Source organism: Pundamilia nyererei, unplaced genomic scaffold (genome assembly GCF_000239375.1).
Source record: "Pundamilia nyererei isolate P.nyererei 1_Seehausen unplaced genomic scaffold, PunNye1.0 scaffold00047, whole genome shotgun sequence".
NCBI lineage: Eukaryota > Metazoa > Chordata > Actinopteri > Cichliformes > Cichlidae > Pundamilia > Pundamilia nyererei.
The window spans coordinates 2,084,626-2,108,692 of NW_005187448.1; the positions used below are offsets into that span (position 1 = coordinate 2,084,626).

The following is a 24,067-nucleotide window of genomic DNA, read 5'->3' on the forward strand; positions in this document are numbered from 1 at the left end:
AGGAGAGGAGAGGAGAGGAGAGGAGAGGAGAGGAGAGGAGAGGAGGAGAGGATTGTCTCTGTCTTTTCCTGTGTTGCTCTGTAGCCCCTGACAGCAGCCCCCTTGGCCGAGCCCTGAGGGGTAAACAAGCCAGCAATGAGAAAATGAAGGAAGGAGTGACCGAAAGAAAAGGAGAGTGAGAAGAGAGGGGGAAACATGATTGTGTCATAGAAGAATCCAAACAGGATGCCACTTACATTGAACACTGGCAGTGCTCGTCCAAGCAAAGGGGTCCAACCCGGCAAAAAAGGGGTTCGCTTTCCGCAGCATGCATGCACCACGGCTGGTGACATCATAGAGCTGACGGGGGCCCATTCCCAGAGCCTCCATACAGTCGAACATGGTACCCCCCACCCTCGGCAAAAATCAGTGAGAGCCCTCAGTCCTGCCTGTGTCCTACCCTGCTTCCACTGCTCACGTCACTCACTGAAGCAGTGACAAGAGCTCACAGCAGCAACAGCTATCTAGATTCACTACCTTCCTCTCCCTCCCTTCACTTATCTCGCGCTGTCACTCTCTCTCTGCTGTCTTTTCCTTCCGATGCCGGAGTTTTCCTTTTTCCCTCTCAGCTGGAATGCAGATATGGTTCCTGACTGGCTGAGCTGAGCGTGACTCTGACTCTCTCCTCTCCCCCCTGCCCCTGGGTGAGCTGCTCCCAGTCTGCTGTAACAGACCTAAATAACAGCCTCTCGCAGCTCTCGCTGAGCCCCAGACACGGCGGAGTGAACCAACTGCTTTGGCATGACGCTGCAAGAGGGGGTGGAGAGAAAGACAGAGAATGCCAGAGAGGGAGGGACAGAGAGAGAGGAACCCAGGAGGAGGGGAGGTGTAAGGGGCCGTCCAGCAGAGTCTGCACTGGAGTAAGAACCGATCTGGCTGGAGCACAAAACTTTATTCCCCATTCTTCTTGTGCTTTTTTTGGTTTGTTTGTTTTTTTGAACACACGATTTTTTGTTTTTCATATTTCCGCCCTAAATGCAAACAGTGCCCCCACCTACCCCAACCCCACCGTCTTCCATTCAGATCTGGTCCCTGTCTCTGGCTTTCTTTACATTGCACCTCCCCCAGTTCCCTGCAGTAAATAAGACCCCCTTTCCCCCTCCCTCCCTTCACTGAGCCCCCGTCTCTAATCATAACCATATTAAAGTCCAGCCACTGGCCCGGGCGTGTATGTGTGTGTCAAAAAGAGAGCCAGAGAGAGAAAGAGAAAGAACATTGTGCTGTGGCTGAACCCAGAAACCAGATGCCAGGGTAAATCCCTCCCTCTCCTCTGTCTGTTTGAGGGAACAGAGGATGGGCAGTTCTTTCTGTCGCTCCCTCTGGAAGTGCTTTAACAGTGATGAATGAGGGCTGCCTTGCTCAATCCCCGCAGTGCATTTACACAGACAAATATCTCCAATATACAAACACACCATGTGCTGGACACACTTCTCACAGGTTTACTTGACCTTGCTTGTGATTTATATCTCGACGTAGAAATAGCAAAAGACGTCCAAAGAAGCAGCGTCGATCAGGTTGTTCAAGCAATGATTTTAATGCAGTAAAAAAGCCTCGTGGCAGCTGAATATTTTAGTGGTTGTGGATTCACAGTTAAAACGTATACCCTACACATTTAACCTTCATTATAACAATGGTTTTTCTGTGCACTGATTAAAAAAAACAATTCAGCTTAAAAAATTGCAGTGCCCTGAGAGTGGCAGTGAATCAAAGGAAATCAATGGGCAGTGTGAGGTCAATGAAAAAGCCTGACACTGGTCCTAACTGTTGCTCAGCAGAGGGATGGACTCTGGCTGGGCTAAAGCAAACAGCGTGATACAATGGGAGATATATGATAATAGAATAGCTTCAGTCTGTGAGCTCCTCACATTCATCTCCCCCTGTCAAAGCAGTACAAGTGGTACAGCCCAGCAGGCAAAAAAGACACCATTTCCTGTCAATCTGTGCTGCTGGCTACGCTCTCCATAAACACACAGCGTCCTCCCTCCTCCCTCCTCCTCCTCTGTCTAACACTTCACTCTTTTTCCTGTCTCATGAAAGAAACCATGCTTTCACATTTCTGGCTATTTTGAATGATTTTCATTACTATGCTTATTGGTTTAAAAGCTATTCCTCCAATGGAGACTTCAGGTTTATTTTCTTAAGCTGGCACACACACACAGACACACACAGACACACCTGTGAGTTGAGATTCACACACTCAATCTCGCAAACTGACGCACGTTTAATAGCTCTTTTTATTTCATCAAATAGTAAACAACATCAGTAGTTTTTATGTGCTTCATACAGCTGTCAGGTCATACAGTGAAAGCTTTATGATGGCAAGAATACAACACGGGGACAACAAACTGGCATCTATCAGAGATGCCAACGCTTAGCTGAAGTTTGTTGTTAAAAAAAAGGGGGGGGGGGCACTTTTCTTCTCTCTAGCTTTCCACCCATTTTCACAATAATTCAAAAAATGTCTTGGTCTGGATACATTTCAGATTAAATCATCACAGCCTAGAGTCACATTTTTATGATCCACAAGCATTCTTCTCACACTCGTCTTTCGTCTCCTTCCTGTTTTCTTTTCCTCGCTGCTAGTTTCATACAGCATCCTGGAAACTAAGAACTGGCTAATCCCCCGGTGCTCAAATGTTCTATGTAACATCAGCGCGGTTTGCCAGGGCTGCTCTGTGGACTGACAAGCTGCAAAAAAATCTATTTCAAATATCATGTGTTCACACTCTTTTGTTTTTAGAGATTTACGAACCCTATCCGGTTCCACTGGTTTTGACATTTCTTTTTACTGTGTTTGAGACTATAATTCAGACCACTAACTCCAGGTTCTCCAGTTATTGGCAAACTACACTGTGAGCTGTGAGCCTTCCAGGGCTTCAGAGGGTTTGCCGAGTGAGTTTAAACATCTAATCTACACATACTCCATACTGCTGCTGACCCAGGCTGGTCCCTGCCTCCCCTTCTCTCCCCTCCCTCCTTCCCTTCCTTCCCCAGCCAGAGAGGCTGAACTCTGGAAGAAACCCCCACTGGGCCACTAACTTTCCCCCAAACTTATCCTGCCCTCCCTTCTTCTCTCCCTCACTCACTGGCTCACAAGTCTCTCCATCTCTCTCCATAATACCCCCCCCCATTTCTCCAAATACTCTCCCCATTTCATCAAGTTCCCTATGGCCACTTTTTCCTGACTGCGTGATTTGTTTTAGTTGACAAAGTTTCTGCTTTTGTTTCAGGTTTTGGAAATGGTTCATTTTCAGTGGCTGCCAACTCACTGGCCACTCCACGTTGACGTCTGCTTTCAATCATGTTTCATTTAGGCGATTAGAACAAATCTGAGCACACGTTTAAAATGTTGAAATAGGTTTTGTTTTTTTAATTACGATTTTATGTGCGTGTCTCACGATTTTATCCAGTCAGCTGGATCTGGTCTGGTCTGGTCTGCTTACTGCTCCACGTGTGCTGGAACCCAGTCAGGCTTTACTACTGTCTGACACTCTGATGCCAATTACAGATAAGACGTATACAACACATTGTTGCCACTTCCTCTGTATACAGTCATTCAGGTTCTAGCCAAGCAGTCAACAACGCAATCGTGTGTGAGGTAATAAAGACAGAGGCCTTTGCACTAAACGCAACAGAGTCATTTTGAAAGGAATGTAAAGCTTTTCCATTTCTGATGTGGGCATGTGTGCAGCGTGCGGACATGCTGAAACAGATTGCTGGTGATGATAGAGACACTGAACACCAGCCCAGGAAGCCTTCCCACCACAGCCAGATTCAGGTTACGCAGAACACGCACACTTAAAAGTGCACACATCCCATTAAGGGTTGTTCAGTAAGCAGAGCAGAGCTTCTTTTTTAAACTAAAAAAGTAACATCAGCCAAAAAAGAAGAGCAATCCTTGTGTTGTTGTCCATTTCATCCATCAATTGCTCCACCAGTCAAAGATCTGACACATGCTAAGGTCTTACACTCGTGGCCATCTTTCTTTTTCACATTTTCTCCCTCCTTCTTTCTCTCGCTCTTTCTGCACTGTCATGATGTTCTGCTACCCATGTTTTCTTGTGAGAAAAAGTGAGATTCGGCCAAAAATGCAAACCCCCGTCTTGTTTTCATGGGCACGTCCTGGACCTGTGTGCCCTCCCACGTCTTCAGAGAAGCCAGCCTTCCTCTCTCGCCATTGCGCAATTTTCATCCTGCACGTGCCCACAAAGACTGTCTGAAAACAGCACCCTCCCACTTTTGATAGTAGCATGTTTATCTTCATCTGTCATCATGTCAGAGCTGTAGTACACTTTGTGGTCCCTCTGTTATCGGCAACCTTTGCTGACTTTTCAGATGCACACACACACATTTAAGTCCTGCAAAGTTGCAGAAAGTTTCCAGCACTTAGGGCAATCTGGCTCCCACTTGCAGTGTGGGATAATGAGAGGAAATCCAAGGTAAAGGCAGAGGAGAAAAGAGGGAACCGAGCGAGAGAACTCTGAAGTGCATAAGCCAGCGGGGTTTAGGTGGATATCATCATGGAGCAGCAGATATTCTACTTACTATCATTTTTTACGGTGTTGTTGCAGACCTATGCTCCACCAAGGAGTCTACAGGAAAACTGATCGTTTTTTACACAAAAAAATCAGCACTACAGAATCAGGGCTAGCGCTAGTGAAAAAATAATAAGTGCAACTGATTGCCAAAAAGGAGTGGAGCACCTTAGAGAGCTGTCATTTGAGGCCTGTGATCGCCTAGGGAGATAAAAGCAGGGATGTCACACAGTGCAGAGTTGTTTATTACAGCCAATAGACTCCAGTCTCACTGACAGATGAAGGACAAAGCCAAACAGCGCAGCACATGCTGTCATCACACACAAGTATAGTCCAAAATGATCCAGTGCTTGCATTGCTAATTTGCTATGAAGATCATGGTCACAGGAGCAGAGATGCCAGCGAGCAAACAGCTATATGAGAGCTTTTTTTGTTTAGGTGTTGACACTCACGGCATTTAGTACCAGAGTCAGAAAGAAGAAGAGCTAATAATGACTTAGTGTGATGATCAAGCACAAGAAAATTTTTTTTTGTTATTATTAGTAGTAGTAGCAGAAATTTAACATTATTCGTTTTTCCTTTCCACTGTTGCAAAGCACTTACTCGTCATCTGATTGTTCCGATTTTCACTCTATTACTGTCGAGGTTTTACCAAACAATATAAAGTACATCTTTCACAATTCAGAAGCTGCAGCCAAACTAAGATTATTGTCTTTGGCAAATGAGTGTAGTTCAGTATATCCATCCACCTGCTCACTTTCAATGACCTAAATGATCTGGTATTTGTTTCTTGCATGGTTTTCATTTGGTGTTTGAAGAAACACAATTTATGGGAATTTGTCTGGATCCACTCAAAGGAAAGATCACGGCAAATGAATACAAACTTGAGTTTGTATCCACGAAGAAACATTTCAATGCCGATGAGAATGGATTCTTCCAGAGCGACAATGGTCAAGCAGAGGGGGTGGGAGTGGGGAGCCACAGAAAGGCTTCATGTGGATGAAAATGATGTGAATCATATGCTGTAGTCTTCAACCCAATATAACATCTAACTTGTGACCAAGCTGATAAAACACCACAATCAACTCATGTGTGTATGTTTAAGAGAGAATGTTTTTTTAGAAGAAAGGTTAGTCATCCTTCCTGTAGAATACAAGCATTATAGTGATATGTTGTGACCTAAGCTGTTGAGCCTTACTAATGAGGAAATTTTGTGTTGTGTTTTTCCCTTTAAACCGACACCCAACATAGCAAAAAATGTAATGTCAATTATTTATAGCTGTTCAAACAATGAGAAACACAGATGAGCGTTTGGTTTTCCTGTGTGTGTAGGGAAATATGTACCTACAAGGAAGTATTGGGTTGCGGGGCTGCAATCATCATTTTCATATCCATACATAGATCACTTCATCTTTTTCTCTGCCCCTTGCTTTCATCAGATATGTAGTATGCCCACATTAGCATACACATGTGCACAGAGGCAAATCCTACTAATCCTACTCTACACCACCAAGGCTAGGCTTAAACCCAGCACTTCAACCTTATGAAAATAAATGGAGATTCAATGTGCCGTTTGTGCTCTGCTTCACCTCCAGTGGAGAAAGCTTCACTCTGCTAGCTGACATCGTTCCCTTGTCCCTCGCCTCCATTTAAAGGTTTGCTTTGACGTTCCCTGCCGTACCACATTTCCCACCAAAATGGCTCCTTTACGCAACTCCCTTAGCTCCCTAAGCCAACATGACCTCCTTATGTTGTTTCTGTGTGTGTGTGTGTGTGTGTGTGTGTTTAAGTATGCAAAGAGTGTTTTTAATTATGTCACTCTGCGTGTTTTTTTTTGTTGTTTTTTTTGTTTTGCTGGAACATTTTGGCCTTTTTCCACAATCTGCCGAACTAGATGTTTTGTGTTGAACTGCATATGTATGTGTGTGTGTGTGTGTGTGTGCAACCGCAGATCCATGCATATGTTCCACACTGCTTGTATGCTAATGCTGGTGCACGAGTCCGTCATGTCTAACAGACACTTTAAATGAACTGCTATTGCCCTTCTCTCCACCAGAGGCACAAAAGAGCAAAGTGAGCCAGCTTTTACACAGGTTTCAACACGCTATTCATTCCATTCTATTATTACAGTGCTTTTGATTTCATCCCACTGTGATGCAGCTCACAGCTGGGCCTCTCATGGGTTTTCTGTATTCATCACTCAGCATAACCCTACAAATTATGGTATGAATGGAAAGTTTGAGCCCAGCAGAGGACTTTAGATTTTTCGGCCAGGCCATGTGGGCTGAAGGAAATGACCTACTAGCTTTTCAAAACATCCCCACGGCTGAGTCTGAGGCCAGCGCTCTGGCCCTGATTGGTGAAAGCTTAGCGAGGTGTTTCAGGGCTCAGTGACGATGTTATCACATAATAAGAGGCCTTAATGGGCTTCCAACTGTTTGTTTGAAAGGCTCCCGTAATGACAGGGATCAACTGATAACAGCCTCAGCAACACACTGCAGAGAGCCATGAGACCTTCTCACAGATGAACAAACGCCATTGCACGCTTATTCAGATATCAGCAGCTACAGTGGGAGTCTGCAGCACACCCAGGTTGAAGAGAGGCACTGAGGTTTTCTGGATCTTCCATTTATGCATTAAGCAAAAAGAAAAGCTTACTATGCGGACATGTGCAAACACAGTCGGCCCACCCCTTCCCATCCCTCTTCTGTCTCTTCCCACCTCCTTGCAAAACAGGTATTTCCAAAGAACTCTGGTGCCAAGACAGAGCACCGCCATGGGAGGTGCTCTGGCAGGTCAGCACAGTGTGCACATCTAAACAAAAGGTAGGTGTCACCCAGGGTACCTTTCTTACAACAATTACGCAAAAAACTCTGAAGTTGTGCAAGCATGAAGAGCTACTGACTGCACACACACACACAAAGATACACGGTGAAATTTCCACAGTGCTACTCCCTTTATGTGAAAGGTATTTTCTCAGTCTGGCGTACAGACAAGCCTGACAACAATGAGCAGGACTGTTAAGTCAACTCCTGAAGAAGTAGAAGGAGAAGAAAAAGAGGGCCTGGGGAATGTCCAAACCGAGGCCCTTTGTCTTCCCCACTAACATTTAAGAGAGCGGGGAATGAGACTGCTGTCAGCAAAATGACTTGTAACATTCCTTGTCAAGGGATACACCAATAGGATGTTTTAAAAGCAGATAAAAAAAAACAACAGAGAGTTTTCCACTGAGCTGCCAGCATTTAAACTGAACTAAGATGTATTTTTGTACAGTGAAACGCAGAATTAGTCCAGCAGGCAATTCTTTTAATATTCAACTGACAGGCATTTATTTGACATTCAAGCAATAGCTGCAGCTCGTAATGTAAACATAATGAAATAGTAAATTGTGACAGTAAACACCATTCAACCAGCACGGCTATGTTAATATAGAGACACTTAAAAAACATGTCAGTCTCGACAAATTGAAGCTAACTGTCACTGTGATCCTGACTTGATCTTTGTCCCCAGCTTTTCTCACACTCTGACCCGAAGCTTAAACCAAATAACTGCAGTCCTTAACCCCTGCGAACGATACTACTGCCAGCGTGGATGTGTCAGTACAAGCAGTCGTGTATGAAGCCCCAGTGCATGTGGTTGCCTGCGTCTGTTTGTGCTTTGATACTTGTTTTTGTTTTAAGTCATGCCAGCATAAAAACCATAAAGAATCCATCTGTCAGCGTGGTGGGATTTCATTCTGCGTCAGGGGTATGTTTCTAGTTTTTAGATGAAAGAACTGCTGTGTGTGTGTGTGTGTGTGTGTGTGTGTGTGTGTGTGTGTGTGTGTGTGTGTGTGGCTTCATGAGAGAGAACCAGACAGAGAGCAAAAGAAACTGAGAGGGAAGAGTGTCTCCGAGTGCATGTTTGCCTGTGTGTATATATATGTGTGTGTGTTTTTGCTGGGTGTGTTCTTGGATTCCACCACACCAGGACATTACCCCCAGGTGCTCGCTCTCTCTCTCTCTCTGGTTCTGTGAAAATACCTTGAGGATTAGGTGGGCAGTGGCAGTGAGAAGGAAGAGAGGGGGTGAGGTAGTGATTGACGGCTGAAAGGCTGGAGAGGTGCTCAGGCATGCTGCGGTGGTGGTGGGGGGAGTAGGGGGCTGCACACACAGGCAGGCTCCGCGCTCAGCTGTTGCCACCCACACCCATTATTACTCCTCCACTACCACACACCACCACCACCTGCCGCCCCTTTAACACTGCACCCAGATCAGATTTCAAATAACTTCTGCTTACCTTTACCTCATGGCTTAACCTCAACAAAAGTGCTCATTCTTTTCTCTCGCTCTCTCTTCTGGCATTATTATCATCAGTGAATTATACCGCAGTGGTTCCACACAAGGATCCTCCCTGACCTAGAATCCTGTTGCTGATTAGTGGTTTTGAGACAAGCAGGTGTTTTGAACAACGAGAAATGTACGTCGGCACCGTGCGTTTCATCTTGCTAGTTTTTGCACAACAGAAAAAGACTCTGGATTGCCAACAATCTCCTCTTTGTGCTCTGTTCTCTATACATCATCCCCGTCTCAGCGCTTCAGAATGTAACAGTGCCCCCTATGGTCAAGCATAGAAGTACACAGTTGACAGGGGAACGCTGCTGTGAATCAAGTCCAGTGTCTAGCTCACCTTTCATTTTAATTATACGATCAGTCACCGCTGTCCAAGTCAAATGTTTGAACTGCATTAGTACTCATTTTTTGATGCTCAGTACTCATCACTTAATACATAATTCAATGTGTTTTGTCTATAATTACAGACTTGTGCATTATCTGCCTCACAAAAGCTCTGTGAGAGGTCCAGGCACGCACACGCGCACGGATACACGCACGCATCGTGAAGCCAGAGCCAGAGCTTGCGGTCATAACCACACCATCTACAAGCATAAAGCATATAAGGAAACCACAGGAGCAGAGTAATCATTGTACTGATGAAAGTAGACTTTTTCCTCATGGTCTCTTTGGGGGATTTTTTTCTACCACTGGTCCTATATCACAAACAGACGCTAAAGTTTTCCATTTCCACAAAATTACACATAATGTAGTGCAATTTAAATTAAGCCATATTTCCCCTTTTCCAGTAGATGGTGTTTAATGCGACCTGACTAAAAATAAAGTAATGGCCGTATGCATACTTGGAACTGAGATGGAAAATGAGAGGAAAGGCAAGTCAAGCACAAACACACAGAGTAATGAAAATGACTTACAGAGAGCAGCCATCTCTTTGGGCAGGTCAGCCCCAAATCTCCCAAACAGGCTGCTGTTGGCCAGCAGGTCGAAGGGGGAGTGGCTTCTCATGGAGTTGAAGGGAAAGGGGTACACAGCAGGTGGGAAGCCGGTCATGTGACCCACCTGCTGTTCCCTGTTTGTAGCCATGGCGACGGATCACCCAGGGTCCACAGCAGGCGGCTGGCTGAAGGTAACGGCTCTTTCGACACCTGGAATCCTCCACAAGGCTGAGATGTGTGTCCGTCGAAGAGTCTTAAGACGTGGAGAACGTATGGGCGACAGGGGGCCTCGGAGGTACTGAAGGATAGGTGGACTCCACTTTAGAAGAGTCCTGCTGTCTCTTTTCTGCAGATGAGAGGATAAGAGTAAATAATTTCCTATTAATTTAATTCCACATAAAATATAAGAATAAGTGCTTTTGATTGGCATGAACATGATGATACGATTAGTGTTTTGTTTGATGCTAAGATCTGCTCTAGATTCAACAAACAGGATTCACCTCACATCAACTCTGATTCCATCTGGGTCCGATAATAGTTCATCCACAGTTTTAATGCGAGAAGGATGTGTAAACTTCATACCAACAGGTATGAGCGAATGGGAAGGAAAGAGGAAGTGAGGAAGGACGAGATGGCGAGAACCATAACAGATAGAGAGAAAAAGAATGAGTAGGCTCGGAGAGGGAAAAGCCAGAAAGAAAAGAAAAAAAACTGGGACTGGGTGAGGGGAAAAGAAAATAAGAAAGAAGTTTGGAAAAAGTTATAACAGTGAAGAGTGGGAAGGAAGGAGGGAGGAGGAAAAGAGAGGGGGAGAGAGAGAGGGAGCTCTTGTACAGTTTTGAAGAGCTTCCAGACTTCTACAGTGATTCCAGGCTATACCATATGATTTAAATCACCAGAACTCTATTATAAAGAGCTCCTCTGTTCCTGCTGCCAGCCTAGCACAGCAGCCTGCCTCTTTGCCTCTTTCCCCTAGGACCAGGGGCCCAGACACGGGGTCCAGAGCATGAAGAAGGGAGGAGGGGGGGTCGATGAGTAGGGAAAATGAGATCCACTGATTGCTAACTGCTGCTGTCACTTCCAACTATCTTCTCTTGAGGTCAGGCTCCCATCCCACAGAGTCATTTTGGCTGTAGCCTCCTGCAGCCTTCTCGTCACTTTGACACCACACAGTGGGCATAGACAAGTCAGGCTCAAGTGCAGACAAGGCTGCAGTTATGCCCCTCTGTCGACTCTCAATGCAAAAAGGGGGGGTGAAATATAAAAGAGGCCTCCCATTTTCTTTTTCATGTTTTCCTTTTGCTTGTGCTTCCTTAGTGTGATTTCATGAGTGGGTGGTGTGATCAGCTTGTTTTTTATATGTGGCTTTGAAAAAGAGCAGAGCCAAGGAATTTGGAACTGCTGTGGCTTGTGAATCTGGGAGAAAAGACAGGGAAAAAATCCTGGTAATGAATTCGGTATAAACAAAGAAATGGAGGGGTGGGGTGGTGGGGTGGAAAGATCTAAGGCTAAACCAGTGAACTGCTGAACTGAGCGAAAAAGCACAGTGGAACAGTGACAGGGTCTGGGCACATGGGGGCACTAAGAGGTGGCGCCATGCCCGGGAAAAAAGAAGGGAGAGCTTTCCAAGAAGCACACATATGCGCCACACACGCAATCAAGCACTCAAAAACTCCACACATCACATGTGTGAGAGCATCCCCTAACACACGCACACATATGAACGCACACACACCTCTCACCCCGTGCCTTTTTCCAGGGCTCTGGCTCCCTCCCTGCCTCTCTTTCTGGCTCTTTCTCTTTCAACAGAGCCAGTTAATTACACCCTACTGCTGCAGGCAGCTTCAAACCACCACTAATTTAGAGTTCCATTACAGTAAACTGTTCCACATGTGCATCCAGGGCCCAGGCAGGCTCGGGTGGCCACGTTTCAGGAAGGAGCAGCCGCGGATAGGCACCCACCCCCATCCTGCCAACACAGCCATACTGCCATCTTTCTTCTTCTTTCCTTCTTTCTCTCTGTTTTACGTCTTTACTTTTTCCAGTATATTTCTCCTCCAACCTACCTTGGACCCCACCCCACCCACTTCTGACCCGCCTACACCTCTTCTACATAATCATATCCTTATACCCAGTCTTATCCTCTGTGCCCCATCCCTCCATCCTTCCACTGCTTATACAACTTGTACCATGACCCTGCGTAGTGATTCCACTGTGCAGCCAAGGCGCAAAAACATTACTGGAGACATCACACGATTTCACACTGGGCCTAATGAGAGAAGAGGTACAGACTGCAAAAACAAGACTGCCAGCAACGCGTAGCCTCATAATGTGCATGTGTGTGCGGGTTATGAGTATGTACTTGGCAAGCGTTCGGGCCATTTGGAGATCTGCTTCAAGAACTCAAACCAGACCAGGCCCCATAGAGGCAGCACAATGTGTCTGCAAGAGCTGGAAGAGAGAGGAGGATAAAAGAAATGGGTGACTGTGTGAGAAAAAGAAGACTGACAGCGGAGTTTACAAATCAGTGCGTGTGAATTATGTATTCTGACAGGAGGAAAGCGTGGCATATTAATTCAGAAATTAAGTTTAAAACGGTCTGAGAGACAGTCCAGAGGCTGAATTCTACCAGAATAAACCACAGCTCAACTCCACATTCAAATATGTGTTGCAAAACAAAGGCATTAAAAAAAGAAAGAAAAGAACTGAAGCACAGAGACGCAGCCTTTTAAAATAGAACCCAGTAACGTTACGCTCCCTAAACACAATAATGAATTAATAAAAGAATTGGCGCCAGAGTTTTTTAATGAGTCACATCAGCCCAGCAGCTTTTTACAGAGCCATTTATGTTTTATGTTGGGTCCTGTGGTAGGCTCACTTCGCCAGCCCGTCTGGGGCTATAAGGGGATAAGGGGAATTTGGAGTGACCTCATCCCCTGTTAGCCAGGGCCAAATGGGCATGGAGGGCCTCCCCACTTCCCCTGAGCCTGGGGGGCACACAGGAGGCAGCAGGCAGCCAGGCAAGCAAGGAGCACCAGGGCCAGCTATGGGTGGGTTTACGGCTGCTGCTGGGACTTTCCATCATTGCCTAAGAGAGGTGCACTGTAGCAGTTTAAATTTGCTTTGGTTTGTTTCTGTAAATAGTGTCAGAGCTCACTGCAGTCCATCATGTTAGACTAAAGTCATTGGTTACACTTGAGATAATCCAATGATTTTCATGTAGCAAATGAAGTTGGATCAATCAACCTGGCAATATGGAGACAATGCAACAAGATCAGGCATGCGTGCGGAGAAGGAGATTCTCTTGTTTGCTGAGGAGTTTTGCGGAGAAGACGGAGCAAAATGAAAAATCAAGTAGGAGTTAAAAAGAAAGCGAGAGAGAGAGAGAGACAACAGTTCCCACAGATTGAATGTCTGTCAGACAAAGGGTATCAAGTCCTCTGTGAGCAAAACAACAATTGTGCCTTAACTGTTGTGACAGAGCCCCTCAGGCAATAAGAACTGCAGTCAAACATAACAAATAAATCACAGCATCTCAGGAAGCTCTGCACCACACTACCAAGCGAGGCAGCTGTTTTTTTAACTCTGCAAAAGAAACCACAGGTGATTACTCGGCATACGCGAGCAGGACTCTGGATGCCATGACTTTCCTGGTTTGTTTACCGGTTGAGGTTCTTATTCCAGTCAGTGAGAACACAGAAGAATATTCAGTTAGAATTTTATATTTGTATGGCTATAAAGGCACTTTTCCCCACTCTTACCACACTGACACAGAGACCTCTCTTTGTTTCATTTCTCCACAAACTGAGCGAGTTCACAGATTTTTTTGTCGAGCTTCATCAACTCAGCAGAGGGTCAAAATATACATGTTTCTGTGAGGTAAAATAAAAACTGTGGAACTATCCTGTGCAGAGCAGAAACCCAGAAGTTCTGAATTGTACATTCACAGCCTCGAGATAAATGAACTGTGCCATCTATCCTGGCAGGGAAAACATCCTCTCACTCTTTTTCCACTTCTGACTTGCCCACTCCTGTCAGTTTTTTGACAGAAAACTGTGCATGCCTTCCAGGCACTGTCTTTAAACTGCTGACATCACAAAGTGAGTTATGTTCATTAACTCTATAAAGGAAATGATGTGTTGCAAAGAGTTATATTTTAAGTAATTTGTACACCAAGCTGTTAAAGAATGATTTCAAAGTCCAGGTGTCCAAACTGCACCAACCGACCAGTGTTTCAACATCTCGGAGCTAAAAACACGTTTACTGTTATAATCACTGCTTGACATGCCCACAGCCAGCCTTCAAAAGCCGTTAATGGATTCAGAGCTGCACAGGCAAATTTAAACGCTCCTACTGAAACAGCTTCACGGGTGATCTTGTTGCAAACATCAGCAGTACTTTACCTGAGAAAACAATAGCCGTGACGCTTTTATCTGATGCAAAGCTGACAGCTTCCACTCTTTCAACAAGTAGCTGGTTAATGGCTCCAAAATGACAGACGCTCCAAACACAGTTGCATTCCATCACCTGAAACTTGTTTGACATCTGCCTGTTCTTGGCATCACACAAATACCATTTCCTTGAAGCAACAATGCAAAGAAACACCTCTGTGTAATCGTTTGTCACTTAAAAAAGGGATTGTTTTTTCCTCTTTTTTTGTTAAAGAGCGCCATGACTGTCACTGTCACCTAGTCACTATTTTAAAATAATTTTTCTGCTCTCACTTAATCATAATGTCACATAACGATCTGAGTTGACATGCATTTGTGAGAAGAGCTATGGAAAGAGTGAGAACACACAGTGAGACATAAAACGCTTTGCGACATGATGAAGTCATCCTGACTGCTTGCCGTTTCCATGATGCGCCTCTCTCTGCAGTACACAACACAGAGACTTTTAGCAGTTGGTCAAGCAAAACAGGAAAACATGCAATGATGAGGAAAAGGGCAAGTGGCAGTAAGCAAACATGACAAATATAGAGAGAGGCGGAGAAAAAAAAGGTGAGGGAAGAAACTTTAAAATAGCAGCAGTGTGAAAGTCAAAGTCTGTGCTGCTAATATGTCTGTGTAGGAAGACGTAAAGGAAGAACTGGTAAGGATCCACGGAGGCAACAATGGAGGGGTTTCCCTTCCTAAACACACGCTGAAAACAATCCTCTCTGTGTAGAGCGAAGAGTAATGGATGGGTTTCACCACTGCTGCCTTTAGCCGCAGGACTCAAAGCAGCAGTCAGACACATGCAGGCCCAAACACACACACACACATTAGCAAGCACAGCATTCAAAAGGCCACACTTTCACACAAGTTCATCTTTTTTTGCCATTGGCACAAGGTCTTTTAACAAGAACTTGGGTGGAGGCTTAGATGTAAATCCTCACATCAGAATGGCACACCTGCAAAAACAGACATAGGAAATGGCGTGCAGATAGCTTCCTGGTTAATTATAGTGCGGCAGCAGAGCCCCTCGATTTTCCTAAACCACCTGTCTAACCCCTCCCCACCACTTCGCCTTAATTGCTAAAGAATTTCCAGAAGAAGACAGGTATCAACAACTCCCTGATTTACCACTCAAAGTCATGTCACAAAGAAGGATTGTTAGCAGATTTTGCAATGCAGACGATTTCCTGGCTCAACTGCTGTTTCAGTAATTCCACCAAAACCAAGGATTTATCAACAGCACCTACACACAGAAACACACAAACAAAGAGACGTACACACACAGCTTTGGCATTACTAAACTTTGACGGATTTATAGGAGATAAAGGGGCGATCGTGGCTCAAGAGTTGGGAGTTCGCCTTGTAATTGGAAGGTTGCCGGTTCGAGCCCCGGCTTGGACAGTCTCGGTCGTTGTGTCCTTGGGCAAGACACTTCACCCGTTGCCTACTGGTGGTGGTCAGAGGGCCCGGTGGCGCCAGTGTCCGGCAGCCTCACCTCTGTCAGTGCGCCCCAGGGTGGCTGTGGCTACAATGTAGCTGCCATCACCAGTGTGTGAATGTGTGTGTGAATGGGTGGATGACTGGATATGTAAAGCGCTTTGGGGTCCTTAGGGACTAGGAAAGCGCTATATAAATACAGGCCATTTACCATAAAATATTCTTTTATTGCTGTATACCATACTTAGAACTAAAGAAATTACCACTAGCTGTACAGGGTAATAAAATGTATTATCTGCTATGTATTAGTTTTAAAGTTATTACTTTAATTGAAATACAGCATATTGCACCAGTATATGCTACTAATCAGTAATGACAGATGATACAGCATGTGAGCAACATTGATATTGAGAGGATGTTTTCAAGGCCAGTGATGCAACACTGCACACAGGTATACTGAGCTAAGGCACACACTTATCTGGTGTGCAAAACAGCAAACACATTAATAATTGATTCCAAACTGTCATGGAAGACAAGCAATTTGCCGTGGCTGCGCACCATGAAGGTAAAGCTGCTTCTGTATGGGTACCCTGTCCTTGAATAAGGCCCAAGAGCGCTTTGCTGAAGGCGAAAAGTGCTGTGACATTTTTCTGCCACAGAAATGAGCTCGGCTTCTTCCACTCCAGATGACACGACTTGTCACACTGATAGACCAAAGCGGAGGGGAAACATAGAAACCACTGGCCTTCGAGCAGGCCTCCCTCACTGGGCCAAGTGGCTGTTTATTTCCAATTCACTTTAATTAGCCTGTTCCTCATGCGAAATACATCCAGTTCACCGCCAAGTGTCAGCAGGTGGAAAGCCAAGGGATTCAAGGAAGGCAGTTTACCGTGGCTTTGTTGCTCACCAGTGGAGCGACAAAGCCAAACACTGTGGAGGACACTCTGAACTCTATCTGATATCCAGATCACACAGCATTAAATGCACTGTGTTACACATGGCTGTAACAAGCTGAACCTGTTAACCTAGCGCAGATGCCAGCATCAATAAATAATCTTCTCTGACATCATAGCTAAATAACTGTGGGAGCACAATTAATAAACATCCCACAAAACTAAAACCGGGGTTACGGGCACACCTCACTCCAGAGGAATTAGTCTCCGTTGTTTAAAATATGGAAAACAACACTCGTGTTTTCCAACTGTTCATATGGTGGTTATAAAAAATGGAGAAAAAAACAGGTCAAGGACTGGTGACTCCTCTAGTGAATACACATCAAACACATGCAATTGTGTACACACTGACACACACATACACACGCACACATATGCTAATAATAAAGAGCTCCACAGGCACTGGGTAACACTTGAAACACTCGCTAATAAGCACATGTGTGCACATGCAGGCATACACACATGCTCGAGTATGTTTTCACATAAACTCTGTGTCGCTCTCGTGTTTATGAAGCACAAAGAAGCAAACATACTGAAACAGGCGCATCCAAACAAACACGTGTGGGGACGTTTTAGTGTTTACACATGAAAATCTGCTCGGACTTTGTAACACAATGATTAATTGTCTCAAAGTCTCTCAAGTGTCTCGCACATTCGGTCTCTGTCTTCAATTAAAACGGCTGAACCAGTCTCAGAAGAGAATGCACTCTCTCACACACACACACAGACACACACTCTGTTAGCAGTAAAAGAGAGAGAGAGAAAAATAAAAAGCAAGCATCCACGAAAGTTAGCGACTCTAAACTTTTAAAGTTCAAATTACTTACGAGATGTCGAGCTGATGATGCAGACGGGGAGATAAAGCACTCGACAAAAGGGTCCGATGACCGGAGCGAGCCAATGAAAAGGAGGAAAGATGTGTGCACATTCAACAGAGTCCTTCTAACAGCAAAGACAGAGCAGCAGTGAGTCTCTCTCTCTCCCTCCCTGTCTCTGCCACCCTCCTCCTCCTCCTTTTCCAGTCTCTACCTTTTAAAAATCAGTCTTTCACTCTCCAAATACAGGCACACACTCTCTCACTCACTTAGAAATAATTATACTCTGATTCATAAAGCCTTCCTTTGTCACGTGACCCCGACGCTTCAAATATACAGCACATTTTTTCACAAGCCACAAAATGCCTGGAGGGAAGAAAAGGGCCCAGAGAGCTTAAGTTTCTGTTTTTAATTCTCTCTCTCCCTTCTTTGTCTCTTGGGTGAATTATTTTCTCCCCCCACCTCTTAACTTCTTGGCTGAAGAGTCAGTTTACCTACAAATTGTTTGTGCATGCTGAACCGCATGTCGTGATCTTAGATCATTTGTGTTTCATCAATAAGTTAAGTAGGTTTATTAGGAGAGGATGTTTTAGTATCCCGAAGAACACAGATCATCCACTTTATATTGTTTTGATTTAACACAGACACTGTTTTAATAGCGAGCCAATCTGTTTATCCCTCTAAGAATTTCTATGATGTTTCGCTATGTAATTTATCCCTGGTGTGATCAATTTATGGAACAATCTTAATGGACTGTCTGCTCGGCACAGGCCCACGCTGAAGGTGCTCCTTTTGTGTGACTCATATTTGCATTGGCCTGCGTTTTACTGCTTACAATGTTTCTGTGCCAATCTTCCCACAGTTGAGACAGTAACTTACTACTATTATTGCTATTACTAATGCTGCTACAACAACAGCACTTAACATTAAAACAGCAAGCATGAGGAGCCCTTTGAAACCCATTAAGCCAGTACTGGACACCAAATAATTGATACAATAACATTTGGCACTGGGATTAAATAAAAAACAGAACTGGGCCTACATGACATTTGCCTAATTACTGACAAACTTTATAAGGAATAGTTTGGGTTTTTTGTTTTTTAAGGCAGAAAATGTGTTTTTAAAAAAGCAGACCCATCTCTCTAAATATATCACTTTGGTTCCTGAATCGAAACTAGCGTTGGCACATAAGCTGCGAGGAAGTCACGAGTGAGATGGCAGGGCTGTGCAGCGACAGCAGCAGATCTGGGTGTGCCCCTGAACGTGCCCCTCTCTCCATATGAGATCATATGTTTCAGATCTGTGTTTATGTGTTTGTGGTTCTGGGCGTGTGCCCTGTTTTTTTCTGAATGTCATGTTTCTCAAGTTGTTTTGGTTATGAGGAGCACCTCAAACCTCAAAACTGGGAGGGGAAGGCACACCTCAACTGGCACCTAAACAGGCACCTCTTCATATCGACTATGGTTTCTCAGATTTACCCCCCCCACACACACACACACGCACACCCAAAAACAAAGAGAAAAAAAGGAAGAAGAACAAACCACATACGGTCAGTGTAACTACATGCCTACTTCATTCAAACAACAGATAGGGAACAGCTAGTCTAAACAAAGCAAGTACAACACTAAAAACAAAATTAAATCAGAACTAACCTATACGTGTAATATTTACTCTGGAACTTCATCTAAAGTCGTGACTTTCAGGCCTGTTGGCCATGCATCACGGCACAATCTCCTAAATAAGATAGAATAGAATAAAAATATCCTTTATTGTTCTTCATCGGGGAACTTCATGAATCTCATAAAGCTCATAAATCTCATGGTCTGAACCGGAACTACCAAACATTGCAGCATGTGGATTTTTCTGTTTGTCTCCAAAGCTACCTGCACATCCACGGCCGTCCGCCTATTCTGTTTGTAAACCTCAGCAACTGGCCTGATGCGGAGATAGATCTTATCCTCAAACACACTGACCCCAATATGTCTGCGGGATAAAGTCAAGCCATCCTAATGAGAAAAAAAAAACCTTTCGGCTTTACTCTCGTTATTCCTGTGAGCTTTCGATCTTTACGAACACATGTGGGCTACAGTAGCCCACCAAACTGTTCCTCCAGACATTTCTGATGCCGGTACAAAATCAGGGTGAATGAATGGATAAGTGGCGAGAGGCACTGTTGCCTTTTTGCAGAAACCTTATGTTCAGGAAGCACAGATCTAAGCCACACTGCAAAGAAGAAAAAAAACTTTGGCTGATCTTTATCTTGTTTATATTTGATTTATGTGCTGCTTATGAGGCTACTAAGGCTGATAGAAATCCCTTGAATGTTTATGAAGCACTACTAAATCAGCAGTTGTGTAATATAAAACAAGAAAGTAAATATAGCCATAGGATGCTTAAAAAAAATCACCAATTCTAATATGAGCTTTTCAAGTATGTGTGCAGCCATCAGGCCGACTTAGACCATGCATCTGTGTCAGAATGTGTAGTCAAGTGCATGAAGAGTATTGTGTGTGGCGGTGCACGGAGCATGCTGTGGCCCTTATTAAATTATGACAGTGAGCTTGGGGGCGGCATTTGAGCACTGTGCAGTTGCAGTAAGTGTGTGGGCACCCGTGTCTGCGTGCATGGATGAGTGTGTGTAGGCAGTAGCAGTGAGAAGGTCAGAGGTTACTAGTGTTTGTGTTTCAGTGTCAGTGAAGTGTGCTCCAGGCTGAGATTTATGATCATTGTGTCTGGGAGGCTGCAGAGTGGGGGGATAATGAAGACAGATCAGGGTGCTATCTCTCTCTCTGGGCACCACTGGAAACATGGCCTATGGCCCTTGCCATTCTCGTATCATTAACTTCAGCCCGTGACATCATAACACACTGCCCCTGACATCAATCCTAACACAGTGTGCTCTCACAAGAAGTCAAACACAGAGAGGCAATTCCTCACAGGAAGTCATCCGGCAAACACAGGCATTGTTGAGCGCATAGCTTTGCAGTTTCTCCGGGTGTGTTTATGAAGATATGAAATATTCATGGAAACATCATACTCGGGCGTGTGTTTCCACTTTAGATTCCACGTATTTGCATTTGCGGAGCAGAGGAGTAGAGGCCTGGGGCTCGCCAGCAGAGGAAAGGGAGTAAGGGCAGAAAGGAAAGAGGAAAGGGGGTATGATGCAGGGTGCAAGAGAGGGAGGAAGTGAGGTTAGAGGGGTTAAAGTGAGATATGGGGGGGTAGTACAGGGAATGTGAGAGAAAGAGGTGTGGAATAAAAAGAAAAATGGAGGGCCGGTTTGAGACACAGATGGATGTGGTGGAGTGGGGTAGGTTGAGGGGAGCATTGGCGGTGGGGAGGTGAGAAGGGGGGCAGGGAGTCGGTGTCAGTGGCGGCAGGTTTCAATCAGTAACAAGATGCCTATAATGAGATCACTATTTCCCCACATTCAGATTGATGTCATGAGAAGTTTGGTGCCGCGCTGAGACGGGCAAGGGACGCAGGGGCAACGGCACACAGCAGCTCATTTGCACAAACACATTTCTGCACACACAAATGTACGCACGCCTGCTCTTTCTTGGTTAGAGTCTTATACACACATCCTGTGAAATGAAGGAGCTCATTCATCCCACCTGGCAAAGTGCGCTCATTTAGAGTCCAGCAGCCTTGAAGTAAAAACATACACAGAGGAATACTACTCACAGGAAAATGAGTTACTCATGAGCAAAGGAGAAATGTATGTGCGAGGGACCGGAGGGCATATACCAGTATGAACTCCTCTAACACAAACAAATGAACAAAAAGCTTTGAGCAGAGACAAGAGGGAGCCAAAAAACTGTTTTACTACTGTAGAAGAAATAAGAGGGGGGGGGGGGGGGGGGGGGGGGGGGGGGGGGTAAAAGTGTGTGTGTGTCGGCACTTTTTGCGCATAACTTTGGGTGCATCCAGAGTTTGTCGACACAGCTACCAGCGTGTGTGCCAGCACATGAGCGCTCTGCCTGATCCCCAACATGTGTGTCCAATGAAAGGTGAACGGTTCTCCTGTCTATACTTTGCTCAAAAAAAAGAAAAATACAAAATCAGCCATGATGTCACCATGAACCCATCTTGAACCCACCTCTGTCAAAAAGCATTACTCCAGCCCTCCCTCTCCCTGCCTCATTTTCTGTTCCACCTCTCCCTCCTTCACACTCCTGCCTCTCAAATTCTTCACTGAGCTCCTTTTCTTTTTCATATTTCCGTATTTTTCAACATTTCCCCTCTCTGGTCCATGTCTCTTCTTTTTTTCTCTCTCCCCCTCCCTTCTCTTCTCATACTAAAGAACACAAGCTCTTTTTATTCTGGCAAGCATCATCTAATTGAATCACCAAAATGCACAACTGTTTGCCAAAAATGCCAGGATGTTCTGATTATCATAAACTTTGTTTAAGCTGTGGTTTTTCAGGGAGAAAAAAGAAAATGCTCCGAGTGCACGAAGAAAAGCCAAGAATAAAATAAAAAAATAAAAGCAGGAAAAAAAGAGCGATTGGGGAGAATGCAAATGAAAGAGGGGAGAGGGAAAGAGAGAGCAGTGGGGAAGAGAAGGGTGGTGGGGGCAGCCAGAAGGCAGCCAGAGAGCCACATATGGAAGTGATTCTGTAATTACTGCAAATCTGTGAGCTCAAAAGGAAAGGTCTTCTTTTCCATGCCTCCTTCCCTGCATATAAAACTGCCCTTGTGAGAAACGTGGGCACTAAATACTGCACAGGGAGAGTGCACAAAAAAGTACAAGTTTTCCTTTTCTTGAGCACTTAGGCATATGTTTAGTATGCTGAAGTCAGACAAAGGTTTAGTTTTGTGTATTTCTGTACAGAAGGGGGAAACAGAACAAAACTAATCATGAGGCTAATTCTGCTACTGGGAAATTTCTGAGCTCAATCAACCATCCTGGACGTCAATCTAAGACTACTTTGGTGGTTCATTCTGGAATAAACTTCTCATCTACCGCACACCCGGCGTCATTCACATAACACGCAACAAGACGTGTGTGTGTGTGTGTGTGTGTGTGTGTGTGTGTGTGTGTGTGTGTGTGTGTGTGTGAGGCAGGGAGGGAGTGGGCGGTGGGGAGCCGGGTGACAGACGAGGTACGCACAGGCAGAAAGACTGTAAGAAAGTGATGAAGACTGTGTTTGAAGCCCCGGGCAGAGCGGTGCTCTCTGCAGGTGTGTATGTTGGCAGAGACTTCTCTCTCTCGCTCAGTCCCCGAACAGTTTCAGCAGCCTGTAATTACCCGTGCCCTGCCGTAACGTGTTCTAATGATGAGTGCGTGAGTCTTCGCATACATACAGTAAACACACGCCCGGGTTGACGCCGTTTGAGCTCCGTTTACTCTTAGACACATGCAGTTAATCACGGCGGTAGATGATTTATGTAAAGTACACAGTCTTACCTTCTTCTTCTTCTTCTTGGCCTTGAGAAGTTTATGCTTCGGCTTCCAACGCGAGCTTATTTATTCCACAGAAACTAAGAAGACAGAGGTTTTCTGTGAAGGAGACAAAGCAAAGTCAGTTGCAGTCTTTAAAGGTGTCCTCTTTGGTGTTTGCTCTGCTTCAGGGATCTTTCAGTCATTTGTCAGATTACGATCCTTTGCCAGTCGGTCACTGTCGCGGCAGCAGCTTCAGGGGCGTCGATGGGAACCACCGTGCGGACAGATTTATGACACTACTACGCCACCTAGTGTGCGAGGGGAGGAGTGCAGCAACACTTCCGCTCAGTACAATGGAAACCACCACAAAGGTGAGCAACAAAAAAGTACACGTGTCAAAATAAAATAAAGAACACTTCAATGTGAACTTACAGAAGCTAATAAATACTAAACCTTTCCTCGTTGCCTAAAATGATATCTAATTTGAAGGAATGCAAACTTGCTATTAGCCTACTACTACAATACTACTACTACTATTACATTCGTGCAATGTTATAATAAACATAATAGGCTATTTAATACAGTTTTCCGACGTTAACATTCTCCTTATTGGGCTAATAGAGTCATTCAGTCGAATAGGGCCATTAAAACAATTAACTCAGTAGATTGGCTGCTGAGAAAGACTAAAGGGTTTTTTTAGGTTAGCAAAATAGTCAAATAATTTTCATTACATGTTAAAGCAAGACACTTCTTCCTATAATAAAATCCATGATAAATCCGTTTATTGTTGTTGTTGTTGTTGTTGTTGTTGTTGTTGTTGTTGTTAAGAATAAATTAGAAATAAAGTAAATGTTTGTTTGACTTGATGGCTCGTTTGTTTTTATTAAAATTAGCCTATGTCTAGGGTTACTTTAGATATTTAAGCAAATAATAAAAACGTGTTTGCGGCATTTTTTAAAGTAGAACGGCTGGTTTTCTACACAGTGGAATCACCGGGAGTCACGTGCATTTGTGCTTGTGATCTGAAACACTTGTTAAGCGTTAATACTTTGAATTGCCACCGAGGGGCGCTTTCCACAAGTTACCTCCATACGCGCCTGCTTGTTCAAAGCTAATGTTCAACGACTGCACTATCGACAATTTGTTGTCCCCAACCAATTTAGAAACTTATTTTAACTATTAATAATAACAATAATAAGG

The 24,067-nt window shown here is 44.6% G+C and overlaps 1 protein-coding gene across 3 annotated transcripts in view; it reads right to left on the minus strand.

Annotated features, from left to right (window-relative positions):
- The window catches only part of rarga (retinoic acid receptor gamma a), a 38,759-nt gene extending 15,621 nt beyond the window's left edge, over nt 1–23,138 (minus strand). Inside the window, exons 1-2 of one of the 3 annotated variants that reach the window (XM_013910714.1) lie at nt 22,892–23,138; nt 9,820–10,186 (exon numbers count right to left, since the gene is read on the minus strand). In XM_013910714.1, coding sequence (XP_013766168.1) covers nt 9,820–9,988 — 169 coding nt within the window. In that variant the 5' untranslated portion in view covers nt 9,989–10,186; nt 22,892–23,138. Of the gene's footprint in view, nt 1–236; nt 531–9,819; nt 10,187–17,493; nt 17,724–22,891 lie in introns of those variants that run through there. The other 2 variants (XM_013910715.1, XM_013910716.1) reach the window with 2 other exon arrangements.
- Between the last annotated feature and the right edge of the window lie 929 nt (nt 23,139–24,067).